Source organism: Callospermophilus lateralis, chromosome 2 (assembly GCF_048772815.1).
Source record: "Callospermophilus lateralis isolate mCalLat2 chromosome 2, mCalLat2.hap1, whole genome shotgun sequence".
NCBI classification, from domain to species: domain Eukaryota; kingdom Metazoa; phylum Chordata; class Mammalia; order Rodentia; family Sciuridae; genus Callospermophilus; species Callospermophilus lateralis.
The window spans coordinates 206,716,113-206,730,578 of record NC_135306.1 but is presented as its reverse complement, the minus strand read 5'-3'; the positions used below and the strand labels follow the sequence as shown (position 1 = coordinate 206,730,578).

General features: G+C 50.6%; 1 protein-coding gene across 3 annotated transcripts in view; it reads left to right on the top strand.

Moving 5' to 3' along the window:
- Nucleotides 1-13,639, top strand: part of Chka (choline kinase alpha) — a 58,104-nt gene extending 44,465 nt beyond the window's left edge. For all 3 annotated transcript variants that reach the window (XM_076847705.1, XM_076847704.1, XM_076847706.1), the window contains 8 exons: nt 1,545-1,678; nt 1,994-2,098; nt 2,831-2,889; nt 4,958-5,045; nt 5,473-5,581; nt 7,437-7,543; nt 8,385-8,466; nt 12,561-13,639. In XM_076847705.1, the coding sequence (XP_076703820.1) occupies nt 1,545-1,678; nt 1,994-2,098; nt 2,831-2,889; nt 4,958-5,045; nt 5,473-5,581; nt 7,437-7,543; nt 8,385-8,466; nt 12,561-12,620 (744 nt within the window). In that variant the 3' untranslated portion in view covers nt 12,621-13,639. The remainder of the gene's footprint in view (nt 1-1,544; nt 1,679-1,993; nt 2,099-2,830; nt 2,890-4,957; nt 5,046-5,472; nt 5,582-7,436; nt 7,544-8,384; nt 8,467-12,560) is intronic.
- The last annotated feature ends 827 nt before the right edge of the window (nt 13,640-14,466 follow it).

The window sequence follows — 14,466 nt, the reverse complement described above, 5'->3', positions numbered from 1 at the left end:
ACATGCATATACAGTTATGTGCAGCACATAATAACAACTTAGGCTATTACTGGTTATGTATTTACTATACTATTTATTTTTATTTTTTTTTTTAGAATTTTAATATATTTTTTTTTTTAGTTATCAGCGGACACAACATCTTTGTTTGTATGTGGTGCTGAGGATCGAACCCGGGCCGCACACATGCCAGGCGAGCGCGCTACCGCTTGAGCCACATCCCCAGCCCTATACTATTTATTGTTGTTTTAGAGCTTCCACCTTCTACTGAGAAGACACCGTAGAGTGTGCTGTAGGCCGGCAGCAGCCTGGCCCTGCCTGCCTGCCTCTTGTGCTTGATCTAATCTGGTTTTGGTCCTTGCAGCCCTTGAGCAGCAGGCTGAACCACAGACCAGGTGTGCCACAGCCCAGGTGTGCCACAGGCAATGCACCACATTTCTGGGAATGTGTTCCGTCATCAATGGGCATATGATGCTGGCCCTTAAAAAAGCCACGGGAGGTGCCTTAAGAAGGCCGAGCATCCTCCACTGGAGGCTGAGCTTCCTGTCCAGATCGTGGTGGCATGGCTGTTGGACATTCCTGAGTCGAGTGGGAGACGGAGCCTGGTGCCTTCAGGGTTCTCAGCACACAGCACCTGGGTTAGATGCACTGTCTAAGTGGAGAGCACGTCCCTGGCCCTGTGCCCTCTGTGTTGTGCCTTTAGAGACACATCCCTTGGGGGTCTGTAGGGAGTAGCTTATGTGCAAGATCTGCAAAGTCCCCTGGACTTCAGTCCCCCTGAGAACACTGTGAAAGAGCTGCCAGAACAAGTATGGCCTGCAGAGCCTGCTCTCTGCCAGGCCAGAAGTAATCGACACAGGGAGGGCCACTGGCCCTGGCTCCTGCTGAACTCATGGTACTCCCTGGTCAGCACTGGTTCTGACCAGCACACCATCCCAACAGTGTAGGGCAGAGCAAAACCCCAGCTGAGGTACGCTGCTGAGAACAGGGCTTCTGGTGCTGCAGGTGTGAGAGGGCAGAATCACATCATCATAGGAAAGGGGCTTTTAGTTCATTGAAATTTAAGGAAGGACTTTCTTAAAGTTAAAAAGCATTCATAAGGATGGGGTTGGGGCTCAGCGGTAGACTGCTTGTCTATATCGTGCAAGGCCCTGGGTTCAATCCTTAGCATCACATAAAAATAAATAAATAATGAAAGGTATTATACAACACTCACACACACACACACTCTCTCTCTCTCTCTCTCTATATATATATATATACATATGTATATACATATTTATATACATATATATACACACATATATATATATGGCATCCATAAGGAAATAGACTCTGAGAGGTGGTTTGCCCTCTTTGTGGAATTGCCATGGCAGTTGCTGGGTCACCATCTGTGAGGGCAGAGTGTCCATTCTGCAGGAACTTTTGTTAATTGGGTGAGACTGAAATGCTGTGCAAAAACTGACTTCTAATTCCTATGATTGTGTGATCTCACACTTGTTAGATGACCTGGTAAATATCAGTTTTTAACTCCCTTTTTCTTTCAGAGCCGGCGATTAGACACTGAAGAATTAAGTTTGCCAGATATTTCTGCAGAAATAGCTGAAAAAATGGCCACATTTCATGGTATGAAAATGCCATTCAATAAGGAACCAAAATGGCTTTTTGGAACAATGGAAAAGTAAGTGGTCCGATCGCTCAGGCCTCACTTACTTCTGTACCAGGGCAGGCTGAGGCCCTTCTCTGCTGGCTCATTGGTGTGCTGGCCCTTAGGGGTAGTGTTTGTCTCTGGGGTAAGTTTTTTTTACATGGAGCAATTAATTCCTGGACCAAGAAAGGTGACTTGGCAGAAATGCTGTTCCCCGGGGTGGGGGCAGAGCTAATGTCCCAGAAAATCTTGGATCCCTAGTCACCACCCTTCCCTCTCCTTTCTGGACTGGGACTGTCTAAGTGAAGTCTGAGAATCAAGCAGTGAAGCTTCACCTTTCTTTAACAGATACCTAAATCAAGTGCTGAGGATTAAATTTACTGGGGAATCCAGAATCAAACAGCTCCACAAGTTCCTCAATTACAATCTGCCTTTGGAACTGGAAAACCTCAGGTGAGAATTGACTTCTTTCCTGACAAGTGAGCACATCTATCCAGAAATGTAGCTACTCTTGGTCACTAGAACTGTTGTCAGTTGGCGCTGGTGAAGCACATCCTGCGCCTGGCATCTGTTGCTGGTTTTGCAGGGTGGATTTGACAGGCGGGTCTGACAGGTGGGTCTTGCTGCCCGAGATACTCTCTTGTATTCCAGGAAGGCTTCACGGGGGGAGGCCGACTTTCAGAGAAGTAGTTTGGTGCTTGGGGCAGCAAAGTCTGGGGCAGTAGATTTTTTCGGAGCAGAAGCAGGTAGGGGCGTGCAAGCTGATGAGAGAAATGCCAAACCTGAGCTTTGGGGAGCTGTGCGAATCTTGAGACTGATCTCTGAGTGGAGACCCTGTACTGTTCTCAGGGTGGGGCTGGGCAGGCTTGCATACCTACATACATATCTGTCCAGGATGTACAGTCCCCCTGCTGTGCTGGGCAGTACGTCATGTGAGGAAGTGTGACCAAGATGTCATTTTTATTAGGCCAAGTAAACAATGACATAGTGTCATGTTGCATAAATGCTGGGAAGGAATAGATCAGAGCAGACCAACACACAGGGGCTGCCTTGCCTGGGACAGGAGGGAGCGGGTGCAGAGAGGCCTTGTGCGTGTGGGAGCATTGAAGAGCTGGTGTGGGCAGCAGGGCTGTGGGCAGCCTACATTAATCCTCGACAGGTGATAGTGACACCTTGATTTTCCAGGTCACTGCTTGAATCTACTCCGTCTCCAGTTGTATTTTGTCACAATGACTGTCAGGAAGGTAAGAGTCATCATGTAATGCTACAGATGGGATTTGTGTGTATGCTCTATGTGTGATAAACACCAGATGGCCATCACAGGACTATTTGATACATCAGATTATGCTGCAGTGACAGTACGTATTGGGTAACTATTAAAAAGAATTTGGGCTAGGCTGATGGCACATGCCTGTAATCCCAGTTGCTCGGGAGGCTGAGGCAGGAGGATTGTAAAGTTCAAAGCCAGCCTTAGCAATTTATCAAGGCCCTAAGCAATTAGGCACTGTCTTAAAATGAAAAAATAAAAAGGTCTGGAGATGTGGCATGGTGGTAAAATGTCTCTAGGTTCAATTCCCAAAACCCAAAAAATAAAAATAGATGTAAAGCTCTTCTTATTCTCTTTATTTATCAACAGAAAAATCTCTAGGCTATATTAAGAGAAAAAAAGCAAGTTTTAGAAAAACAGTATCATTCCACTTCTATTAAAATGTTGACATGGAAAAAAAATCTGAAAGATTTTTTCACTAAATGTGGAACTTGGACTAAGGACTTAAATGTTCTGAGGCGCATGTGGCCGGGGCTTCCTCGTTCTGCAGCAGCTGGCAGACCAGGAGTAGCCATGCAGGCCTCTCCTGGCCCACCGAGCAGCACGGGGCAGCGCCTCAGACCACCTTTTTGGTTGTCCCAGCCAGCACAGTTAATGACTGTTGGTTGCTCTGCTTCAGGAAATTACAGTGCCATAGGGCCCCTTACTGTCACAGAATTTTACCCAGCGTGATTTCCAATTTGGTCCTCCCTCCCTCCCCTCCTTGGTTTTGAAGCCACATGTGCTCTTCCACTGGATCACGTCCCAGTCCTTTTCTCTTTTTTCTTTTGAGGCAGGCTCCCACTGAGTTGCCCAGGCTGGGCTCAGACTTGCAGTCATCCTGCCTCAGCCTCCTGATGGTGCAGTTCCCACTGATGCTGCTGGCATTTCCTAGCTTGCCTTGCTGTCCTGGTCCTTGGAGGTCACAGGTGGCTGTGGTCCTGCTTCAAGACCTTCTTTGCCAGGCTCAGCAGTTTGTTTTGTTTTGTTTGGGAGATGGGATCTCACTGTGTTGCCCAAGCTGGCCTCGAATTCCTGGGGTCAAGAGGTCCTCTTGCCTTAGCAGTTGGTTTTCAGTTCCACAGTAGCTCCTGGTCAGGTTCCAGCTGCAGTGAACCACTAGTTTGAGCCCAGTCACCTTTGACCAATTGTGGGCTCAGTTGAGGTAAGCAGGGTACAAGCAGTTCAGTGCAGCCCTGGGGGCCGGCCATGGCCTTCAGTGGTGACCATTGTTGACAGGGCAGTGCACAGCACCAGTGTGGCTCTGGATGGCCAGGGAGGAACAGGTGGGGATGTGAGCTATACGTTTCTTCTGTGCTGGCGTTTGGGACACGGTCCTCCACAGTTCCTTTGCAGTGCTCCTGGATGCAGGAGAAGTACATTGCCAAGCCTGGAGACCCTCACCAGGGACCCTGGGAGAGAGGGGCCGGACAGTAGCAAAGGGTCCACTGGCCCAAGTGCTGAGATGCTCGAGGGCTCACAGTGTGGACCTCAGGATCATGGACCTGAGTTCATGTCAGACTGGCGGCTGACCCACCTTATTCCCGAAATTCCACGCTAAAGGAACTGTCCTTATAGTGTGCTGTCCTCGGGCTCAGCCTGTGGTAGCTGTGGCAGGACACCACGTCAGCTCCTCAGCTGCTGTGCCCTCGCCAGCCACTTCTAGCAGCTCAGTCCCAGGGCTGCTGGGGTGGGTGTGAGTGGAGGTGCTTAGGTCACCAAGCTCCAGTGTGCCAGACGTCTGGGAGGTGCGGCCTTGACAGGAGGGAGAGGCCAGGCTGTGTTCCACAGTGAGCTTCCTGGTGCCAGGGAGGTAGCCAGGGTCTGGATAGGTGCATCTGGAGTCTTTCTGGGTGGGAAGCCAACCCTGGTAGTAGTGCACCTGTGCTCCAGCCGCAGGACCCAAACTGAACTCAAGTCAGGGTCCCCACAGAGGCAAGAGTCAGTCTCAGCTCTAAAAACGTCAGCTTTCTGTTCTAAGTCTTGCCACTCAAACCTTTTTGCAGGTAATGTCTTATTGCTGGAAGGCCGAGAGAATTCTGAAAAACAGAAACTGATGCTCATTGACTTTGAATACAGCAGTTATAATTACAGGTAATGTCGCACCAAAGGCTTAGCTTTCAGTACTGCTTTTTATTGTGATACATTATGAAATGATGTGAGGACAAGATGAGTGGCAACAGCACCTGAGCTGGAAGCACCGCTCTTGGAAGAGAAGGCTTTGGCCAGAGTGGCCGCTGGGCCAGGGGCTCTGTGGACGGAACTCACCATTTCCTGTGGCCTGCCAGAGCCTCTTGGCTTTCTCAGCACTGCTGTAGAGGCGTCTGAGGCGGTGGGGCAGTGCAGGTGGCAGCGTTGTGCCCTCCACAGATGTGACTCTGATGCCCGTTGCTTCGCTCAGCTTGTCCACAGAGCTGCCACACCCTGTGCCCTCAGGAAGCCCGGTCAGGATGCGCCCACCCTTCCCAGTGAGGGCTCTGGGGCGTCAGGTGTGCTCACACTGTGCTGTCTCCTCTTTCAGGGGATTTGACATTGGGAATCATTTCTGTGAATGGATGTATGACTATAGCTATGAAAAGTACCCCTTCTTTACTGCCAACATTCTCAAGTATCCCACCAGGAAACAACAGGTAAGAGATTCATTTTTATAGACTTGATAAGTTAGTTACAGAAGGCAGTTTCATGCAATTAGAATTACATGTTTTTAAAGATGCCCTTTTAAAATTGTGTCATGGTTAGACAAACCCTTTTGCTCATGTTAAAAATGTTATTTTCTGTTAACATGGATGCCAACTTCATGCTTCAGCCTTGTTGAGATCCGTGCTGGAAATAGTTGTCCTCTGTCGGGGACGAGCACTGCTTGCCCACAGAGGATCTTCCAGTGTTTCCCACAGAGCCCAGCCTGTGCCTTCTGGGCTTCTTTCTGGGGAATGTGACCCTTCCTCTGTTGAGTTCACACTGTGCAGGGAGAAGTCCTGTATGCCATGGTCAGTACCTGGAGGAAATGCCTTTAGCATGAGCAGTTCCCTTTCCTGTCCTGTGCTACTGGAGGAGCGTCATTTCCTCCTGGAATTTCCTCCTGGGACACCCCCGTCCCGTCCTCCCCGCATCTCCACCCCCCCACCCGCCTGTGGTCTAGACCACCCTAAGGCCTGAGTACAGGCTCAGCAGGTGGCAGTGAAGCTGGGAGGGCAGGAGAGAGCTCAGCCCACCTCCCTAGATGCCCCTGATGTACAATGACTCTGTGTCCTGGCACCTTACTAGTGGCAACAGCAGCTCACACAGCAATCAGGAGTGAGGACAGGGTCAGGTGAGGACAGGTGTGTTTGCATTGCCACCTTGGTTCACTCAGGAGTGTCCTGAGCCGCACTCCTGGATTCCCCAGGAGGTGACCCATGTTCTTGGATGCCCTTTCACTGTGGCCTTGCTGAGGGGCCAGGCATTGCAACTGCCCTCTTCTGGCCACATCTCGAGGCTGAGGAGGGTGAACCTGACGTGTGCAGAGCCAGGCAGCCAGGACTCCATGAGAAAGAAGGGCAGGCGAGGGGGGCCTGCTTGCCTGGGGAGGGGAGCACAGCTTCGCCCTGGTCACAGGGGGAGAAGTTAAGCTCATAGAGCTGGAGCGCTGTCCATTAGGACTGGCAAGCAGGCCAGGGAGGCGGTCAGAGGAGATCTCATTCTAATGAACCACTAAAATCACACAGCAACATGTCACTTAAAGACGTTCCTTCCTAGTTACATTTTCTGTTTTTTGTTGTTGTTTGGTGTGTCAGGGGTGGGGAGTATGGGGGATTGAACCCAGGGCCTTGTGCATGCCAGGCAACAACTCTCCCAGCTGAACTATATCCCCAGCCCCAGTTATATTTTTTGAAAACTTTTAAGATAGTATATGGGTATGGAGCTTTATAAGATAGCCCTTGTGCATCTCTTGAGGTGATCTTGTATTTCCTTTCTTTCATCTGTGATGAAATAGTTTTAAATGTCTGGTCATTCTAGAGTTGCCAGGGTGAGCTGTCTGAATGCCTGGAACAGTCTCGGGTAAACTGTTTTTCCTCCAAAGCAAAGTCAGACTTGGCCAGTTTATGAACATGTGTGTAAATAGTCTTGGCCTTGCAGGGTGGGAAGGCACAAATTTCAGTCTTGTCCAGTGCAGTTTCCACCCTGAGGGGACGCCTGCCAGCGCCACGGTAACCCAGAGCTTTGCTCCTGGGAGCCCCGCATGGCACACAGGCCATTTTGGAGAAAGGTTTGAAAGAGGTGTACCCTGCTTGAAGATCAGATAATGGAAAACATAAGTGTGGATTTAATTAGGGAAAAAACTGATTCTATCTGAATCACTCCTCCAGAACTAGCAGCCCCCACACCACACCCTTCCAGCAGAACCGTGGACACAGTCGCGAGCACAGTGCACGTGCGCTCTGCACAGTGATGAATGGCGTCTGTTTTAACCAGCATTGGTCCTAACACAGTCACTTCTTTTTTAAGCTCCATTTTATTTCCAGTTACTTGACTACATTCCAGAATGACTTTGAAAACCTCAGTAGTGAAGAAAAATCTGCTATAGAAGAAGACGTGTTGCTTGAAGTCAATAGGTAACGATCCTCCTTTGAAAGCCGCGAGTACAGCTTGCCCCTTTATAAACTTGCCTGGAGTGCTTGGTCATGCCCATACCTCATCCAAAATCGAGGCTTCTGCTTCCTGTGGTGGCAGGGACCGTAGAGATCTTCTGATTCCAGCATCAGCAGCTAAGATAGGTACTGGGTACCGGGACAGTACGCCTGGTCCAGCCACATGCAGGACCCGGCTGTGTGAGGCTGCTGCCACTGTGTTCATGTGACACTCTGGGTTCTGGAACCAGTGGAAACAGAAAAGCGCAGGCAGAGAGAACCCACAGAAAGGGCAGTACCAAGGGACTAGGTGGGCCAGGGACCTCCAGGATGCAGAGGAAGGCTGGTCATGTAAATGACACTCAGGCATTGTTGAGGAGGAATGTGGATTCAGGGTGACAGAGAGAGCTGGAGAAGATGGCAAGTTTCACGCACTCATCTGCTTCATTCCCCTTCTGTGGCAGGGAGGGAGAGGCATGAGGGTGGATTTAGGAAGCCCTTGCCTGGGGAGCAGTGTCCCGGGGCCTGTGGGGAGAGGCAGCGGGCCGGCAGGGCTCTTCTCACTTGCGCCTACGCATTCACACTTGTGGCAACAGTGAGGCCACCATGGTCTCCGTCCCTGTGCTGTCAGTGTCCTATGTGCTGTAGCCAGGCAGCTGGGTGTGCTCACTCCTGCAGGTCCCTCTGTGCCCTCTGACATGTAATCCCACCAAGTGGTCAAGGCATTGTCCCCATCCAGCCCAGATGGCTGGCCATCCAGTGGGAAGGGGCTTCATCAGGGGTGTGACGGCACTGAGCAGCTCACGTGTTTCTTCTGTGATTACAGGTTTGCCCTCGCATCCCATTTCTTCTGGGGACTTTGGTCCATTGTACAGGCCAAGATTTCAGCCATTGAATTTGGGTACATGGTATGTTCCGAGGCAGCTCTCATCTTCTCCTGGGGAAATGTTGTGACGCATGGGAGTGCTTGGAAGCAGTGGCTGTTACTCGCAGAAGTGACCTGCTCCCTCAGACCCTGAAAGTGGTGACCTGGTGGCACCAGGACAGCATGGTTCTCACTGTTGCCTTGGGAGATTGCCTCACTCCTGGGCCCACTGGCTCTGCCACCCAGCTTCAGGGCAGTGCTGGGTAGGCCTGTGGTCTGAGGAGGCCTGGAGAGATCGAGACCCTTCTGACATAAGGGAGCCTGAGTGGCAGAGTGTGGGCACTCCTCCTGCGCTGCCAGGGTGTGGTCATCTGTCCATTCCTTGTGCCCACCTGTAGTGCCCAGCTTGGGTAGAAGCTGGTTCTTTTTTTTTTTTTTTTAAAGAGAGAGTGAGTGAGAGAGAGAATTTTAATATTTATTTTTTAGTTTTCGGCGGACACAACATCTTTGTTTGTATGTGGTGCTGAGGATGGAACCCAGGCTGCACGCATGCCAGGCAAGCGTGCTACGTGAGCCACGTCCCCAGCCCCAGAAGCTGGTTCTTGTTGATAAGTATTGATACTTATCTCCTGGCTCTTTTTCAGGAGAATTGTAGCCAGTTGGCTTGTAGCCAATTCAGGCTGTAATTTTAATGTTAAGAACTGTCCTTGACATTGACACCATTAGAGAAATCCCTGTGCTGGGGCTTCATCTTGGGGGAGGACATGCATGGCACAAGTCCGGCCTATGGCTCCTTTTCCCTGGGGCAGGTGTGGGAGGTGCTCGTTCGTCTTGTCCTCCTCGGCTTTGCACAAGGTGATTTCCACTTCTAGGCAGAAGGTTTGGTGATATACAGACACCATTAGGCAGATAAATAAGAGGAAATTGGGTTTTTTAAGCAGATTTGGAGTCCTGGTCAGATGACACTGTAAGACAAAGCCGACTTCAGAATAAGAAATATTACCAGAGACGAAGAATGGCATTTTGTAATAAGAGGACGTAAAATACTAAGTGTGCACCCAGCTGTCTTGTAAAAGACATGAAACAAAACTGATGAAACTGAGAGGAGAGAGGCGATACAGAGTTAGAGTACATGCCCCAGTCCTCTGGGAAGGGCGGGCAGGCGGTCATCAGCAGTTGCCGAGAAAGGCAGCTTCACCTGCTGGTTCTTACCAGGTGCTCGGCTGCGGGAATCCACTCTTCTACGCTCAGAGCAGTGCGTGCTGTGCCAGAGAACAGGGTTTAATAAATCTTAAAGGATGTGTCCTCATGGAACTTAACTGATGTCTAGAAAAGGTGAATATCTAGAAAACAGAAGGCTATCTAGAAAATACCCAGTGGGCACAGTGGCACTTGCCTGTAACCTCAGTGTCTCAGGAAGCTGAGGCAGAGGATTCCAGGTTTGAGGATGGACAAGAAAAAAAAGAAACAATACCAATATAGGGTGTCAAGAGGAAGGTCTCTGCAGGTCTAACTGTGTAAACTTATTTTAAGAAATATTGTCAGTTGTACATGGGAATAGTACCTTCAATTAATTAATTAATTTTTAAATGTGGTGCTGAGAATTGAACCCAGTGCCTCCCATGTGCTAGGCAAGTGCTCTACTGCTGAGCTACAATCCCAGTCCTTGTGCCAGCACATTTGACAGTGTAGATGAAAATGCATACTCTTTGAAAGATAAAAATGTCCAAAACTGATATAAGAAATGGCTATGTTTGTTAAACAAATTGAATTCATAATAAGAACGGGCATGGTGGCAGATGCCTATAATCTCAACTGCTGGGAAGGGGCTAAGGCAGAAGGACCACAAGTTTGAGGCTAGCCTCAGCAACTTGGCAAGGCCCTGTCTCAAAAAAGAAAAATGCCTGAGGATATGGCTCAGTGGTAAAGCTCCCCTGGGTTCAGTCCACAGTCACACACTCTCCCACTCAAGGACCAAGTAATTCATTTCAAAAAATGATGTGGGGCCAGGTGTGGTGGTGCACGCCTAAGTTCCAGCAGCTTGGGAGGCTGAGGCAGGAATATGGCGAGTTCAAAGTTCAGCAACAGTGAGGCACTGAGCAGCTCAGTGAGACCCTGTCTCTAAATAAAATACAAAATAGGGCTGGGATGTGGCTCAGTGGTGGAGTGCACCTGAGTTCAATCCCCAGTACCAAAAAAAAAAAAGGAACAACCATAGAGTTATGGGGGGAAAAAAACCTCTTGATCTCATGCCATGTACTATAATTAACTTGAAATGGACTTGTAAAAGGCCAAACTATTAGGCTTCTGTAAGAAAAAAGAAAAGTCTTATGATCTAGGCAAATATTTTATAAGTTCCATAAAGCACAGTTAAAGGGGAAAAGTGTAGTGGGGAAGTCCAGCAGTAGTGGTTCCAGAACCCTCTTCCATAATCTGCTATGTCCAAGTCCCTGGCATAAAATACTGCATGCATCTTCCCATGTCATTTTGGTCACCTCTGGAGTGCTTATGCTACCTTAAGATACAGGGCAGTGCTGTGTGAGTGTGGTGTCACTGATGGCTCAGGGAGCGGCCGGGGAAGGTCTGTAGGTTCAGTACAGACGCAGGTTTTCCCCTAGGTATTTTCTGTCCATGAATGTGGAACCCGCGGATAAAGAGAGCCAGATAAAGGGGAGCTCAGCAAAATGGAAGCACCCCTCTCCCTCCCCGTTTTCTTCTTTTGCAGTGCCAGGGCTGGAACCCAGGGCGTCCCACGTGCTAGGTGGGCCACAACTGGTAGTGCTCAACTGCTCATGGCACCTTTATTTTATTTTTCAAGTTTAGTTGTTACGTACTGGGAATTGAACCCAGGGGTGCTTTATCACTGAACTACATCCCCAGCCTTTTTATTTTTTAAGACGAGGTCATGCTAAGTTGATGAGGCTGGCCTCAAACTGGCGATCTAAATGTCCCATCCTCCCAGGTTGCTGGGGTTGCCGGTGTGCGCCTCCACGGTCACACCTTCAGTTTCAATAGACCTAAGCGGGAAATTGCACAGTGCTGATGGGCAGGTGCTGACGTAAACAGGATTTGTTGGCTCTGCAGAGTGGGACCTGGGGAAGGAGCGGGTCCCTGGTCTGCACAGCGCAGAGTACTCTCAGGCGCCAGAACCAACATGCTGTGGTTGTGGGTGCTGCTCTAGGACTGAGGCCTGTCTAGGGACAGGTCAGGGCAGCACTGCCTGTGCAGTGGCGGGAGAGGAGGGGTACTGACTGCAAAGCCCCAAGAACTCCAGGGGCCTTTCTTGCCACGGTGGGCGTGTCTGTGGAAACTACAGTGTACCCTAAAAATGGGTTCATGTTTGGAGGATAGAAATTCTGCCTCCAGATTAATTTTTCAAAAAGTGACAGTGTAGCCAGGCGTGGTGGCACATGCCCGTAATGCCTGTGATCCCAGTGGCTCAGGAGGCTGAGTCAGGAGGATCAAGAGTTCAAAGTCAGCCTCAGCAGCTTAACAAGGTACTAAGCAACTTAGTGAGACTCTGTTTTTAAACACAATATAAAAAGGGCTGGGGATGTGGCTCAGTGGTTAAGTACTCCTGAATTCAATCCCTAGTACTCAGAAAAAAGAAAAAGGTAACCCTCCTAGCGCAGACTTTGGATTAGGAGTGGGTCCTCAGAAATTGCTGTGCGTGTGCGGCTAGAGTGATGAGGGAGCAGATCTGGGAGCAGCAGCTTGACAGCAGAAATAGCCTGGCCAGCCCTTCCCCCGCGTAGTGCTCCTTGTGACAGCTGCCAGTGATCTTAGAAAATAGGGGCACCTTCTTTAGTTGGCCTCTCTCTCTGTCTCCCCACATTCTGGGATCTTTGCTGTTAAAATTGGAATTGTCCCAGGGCTGCCCAATGTTCTGGGCAGTCACAAGGCCAGGTTTGTAGATGAGGTCCTTCTGAATGGCACTCGACAGGCATTAGCTTTGAGATAAGGGGGTGTGGGGACAGTGCTGAGAGCTTCAGCAGCTTGTGTCTTCAGAGCAGCTGCAGCATGGGCCACACTGTGCTGGGTGTCTTCTTGGCTGGGCCCTGGGCCGGCCGCATGGGCAGGGCCCCAGGAGTACAGCCCTGGCTGAGGCCTTGGCCTTCCTTGTTCCTTGTCTCCTAGGAGTATGCGCAAGCCAGATTTGATGCCTATTTCGACCAGAAGAGGAAGCTTGGGGTGTGACTGGGGAGGAGCAGCCCTTCGCCACTGGACTGCGGGAGACCGCGAGCTGGGCCCTCTGCGCTGTGACCGTGGCACCTGCAGCATGAAGGCCCGGACGTCTCTGAACACAGATGTGTATGATAACGAAGACTATTAAAGTGGAGTGACATTTATCCCTTGTTGACGATCTCACTAGGACTTGGACGAGGTGGGGAAGCAGAGTGTAGGCAGTAGAGCAGTAGATCAGCCTCTGAGCCCCGGAACCTGAGGCGGCCTTTCACACCGGGCTGTGAGGCTTCCGGTGGGTATGGCCGCCAGCGGGAGCAGACAGTGTTGCTGCAGGTACTTCGGTTAATGTTTTTTTTTTATTATTATTTAAAATTTATCATTAATATACTGGTGAACGTTGTAACCAGGCTTCTTGTAGGTGACAATGTGATGTAGACACTCTTGCTCCCAAGGGACACGAGGGAGTGGACACACTGTGAAGTGGCTCCCCAGGCAGCACGTACCTCTGGGCAGAGCGGCGGCAGCTGGAGAAGCAGGCTACACAGGAGCTGCCAGGAGCTCTGCGGGCAGATGGCCGCGGCCCTCCTGTGCCTGCTACATATGTGGATATGTGGACGAGCTTCTCTATGACTGGACATGACCTGCACCCGTCCCTTCTGACTGGTGTGCTTTGTAACTCTGGCTTCACAGTGTGGGGACCTCAGCCCCCAGCCTTTCTCTCCTTTCTCCTGGCCACAGGCAGCCTCCAGGGAATCCTTCCTTGTAGGCTGCTGCCCTGGCCTTGACCAGCATTCCCAGCCCCATCCCTCACCCCCACCCCCACGTCCTGGTGTCATTCTGGGAGACAGTGGCACTGACGTGGGTTGTGGTGCGATGGAGCAGAGCTGTGAATCCATGAGCATTAGTGTCCAGTGGGTAAATTTTAGCCGACTTTTTTTACTCCAAACTCTGAATTGCTTTTGTGCATATATTTCTGCTACCACAGAGATTGTACTACACAGATAAATAATAAAATTAAGACTCAGCCTCAAGCTGTTCTCTGGATGTGTCCTAACCTTGGGGAGGGCTCCTCTTACCTCCATGTGCCCATGGGAGGTTCTAGATGGCAGTGCCCTGCCCTAGCTGTGGGCAAGAGCATCTGACTCTCCTCCTCCTTGTGACACTTGTCTGTCTGCCATGTTCTGGTTTTCCTCTGGACTCCCCAGTCCCCAGGGTCTGCCCTTGGCCCCAAGTCCCATGGGGCTCTTGCCCAGCATGCTGGCCCTGGGACAGCCTGTTACCCTCCCTGACTCAACCCAGCTCTGTGCCTGCTGATTCTGCAGAGGAAATTGGGACAGTGGCCATCTGGGGAGTGGAGCAGGTGGTGGGGGAGGCAGGAGGGGACTTAACTGTTCACCCATCTGGACACTCAGGATCTTGAGCAGGACAGGATGTGTGATCACTCACCACTTAGGTCACCTGGCCCTACCCCAGCTCTGGCTCCAGCCCCGCAAGCCCCGGGCCAACCTAGATGCCTTGGGGTCAGTTCTGCAGGTGATAGGCTCCTTCAGGGGAGTCCTGCCAGCCTGTGCAGCACCCTCACACCTCTGAATCCTTCCATTGAAGATGGTGCACAAAATTAAGCCACCCTGACCTGTTCTCTGTGAAGCTCAGCTGACCCTGGAGTGCTATCTGTCCGGGTCCTCCCCTGAGCCAGACCATAACCTTGAGTGAGAACTCAGCCCAGCCTGGTCACTGCCAGTCCTCAAGGCAGGTGACCCTGAAAGGTGCCACCCCACAGCCAGGCATGTGCTATTTCCATGGCAACCCACTGGTGTCTCCCCAGGAGACCTCCATTAGACTATGAGCATCTACTGTC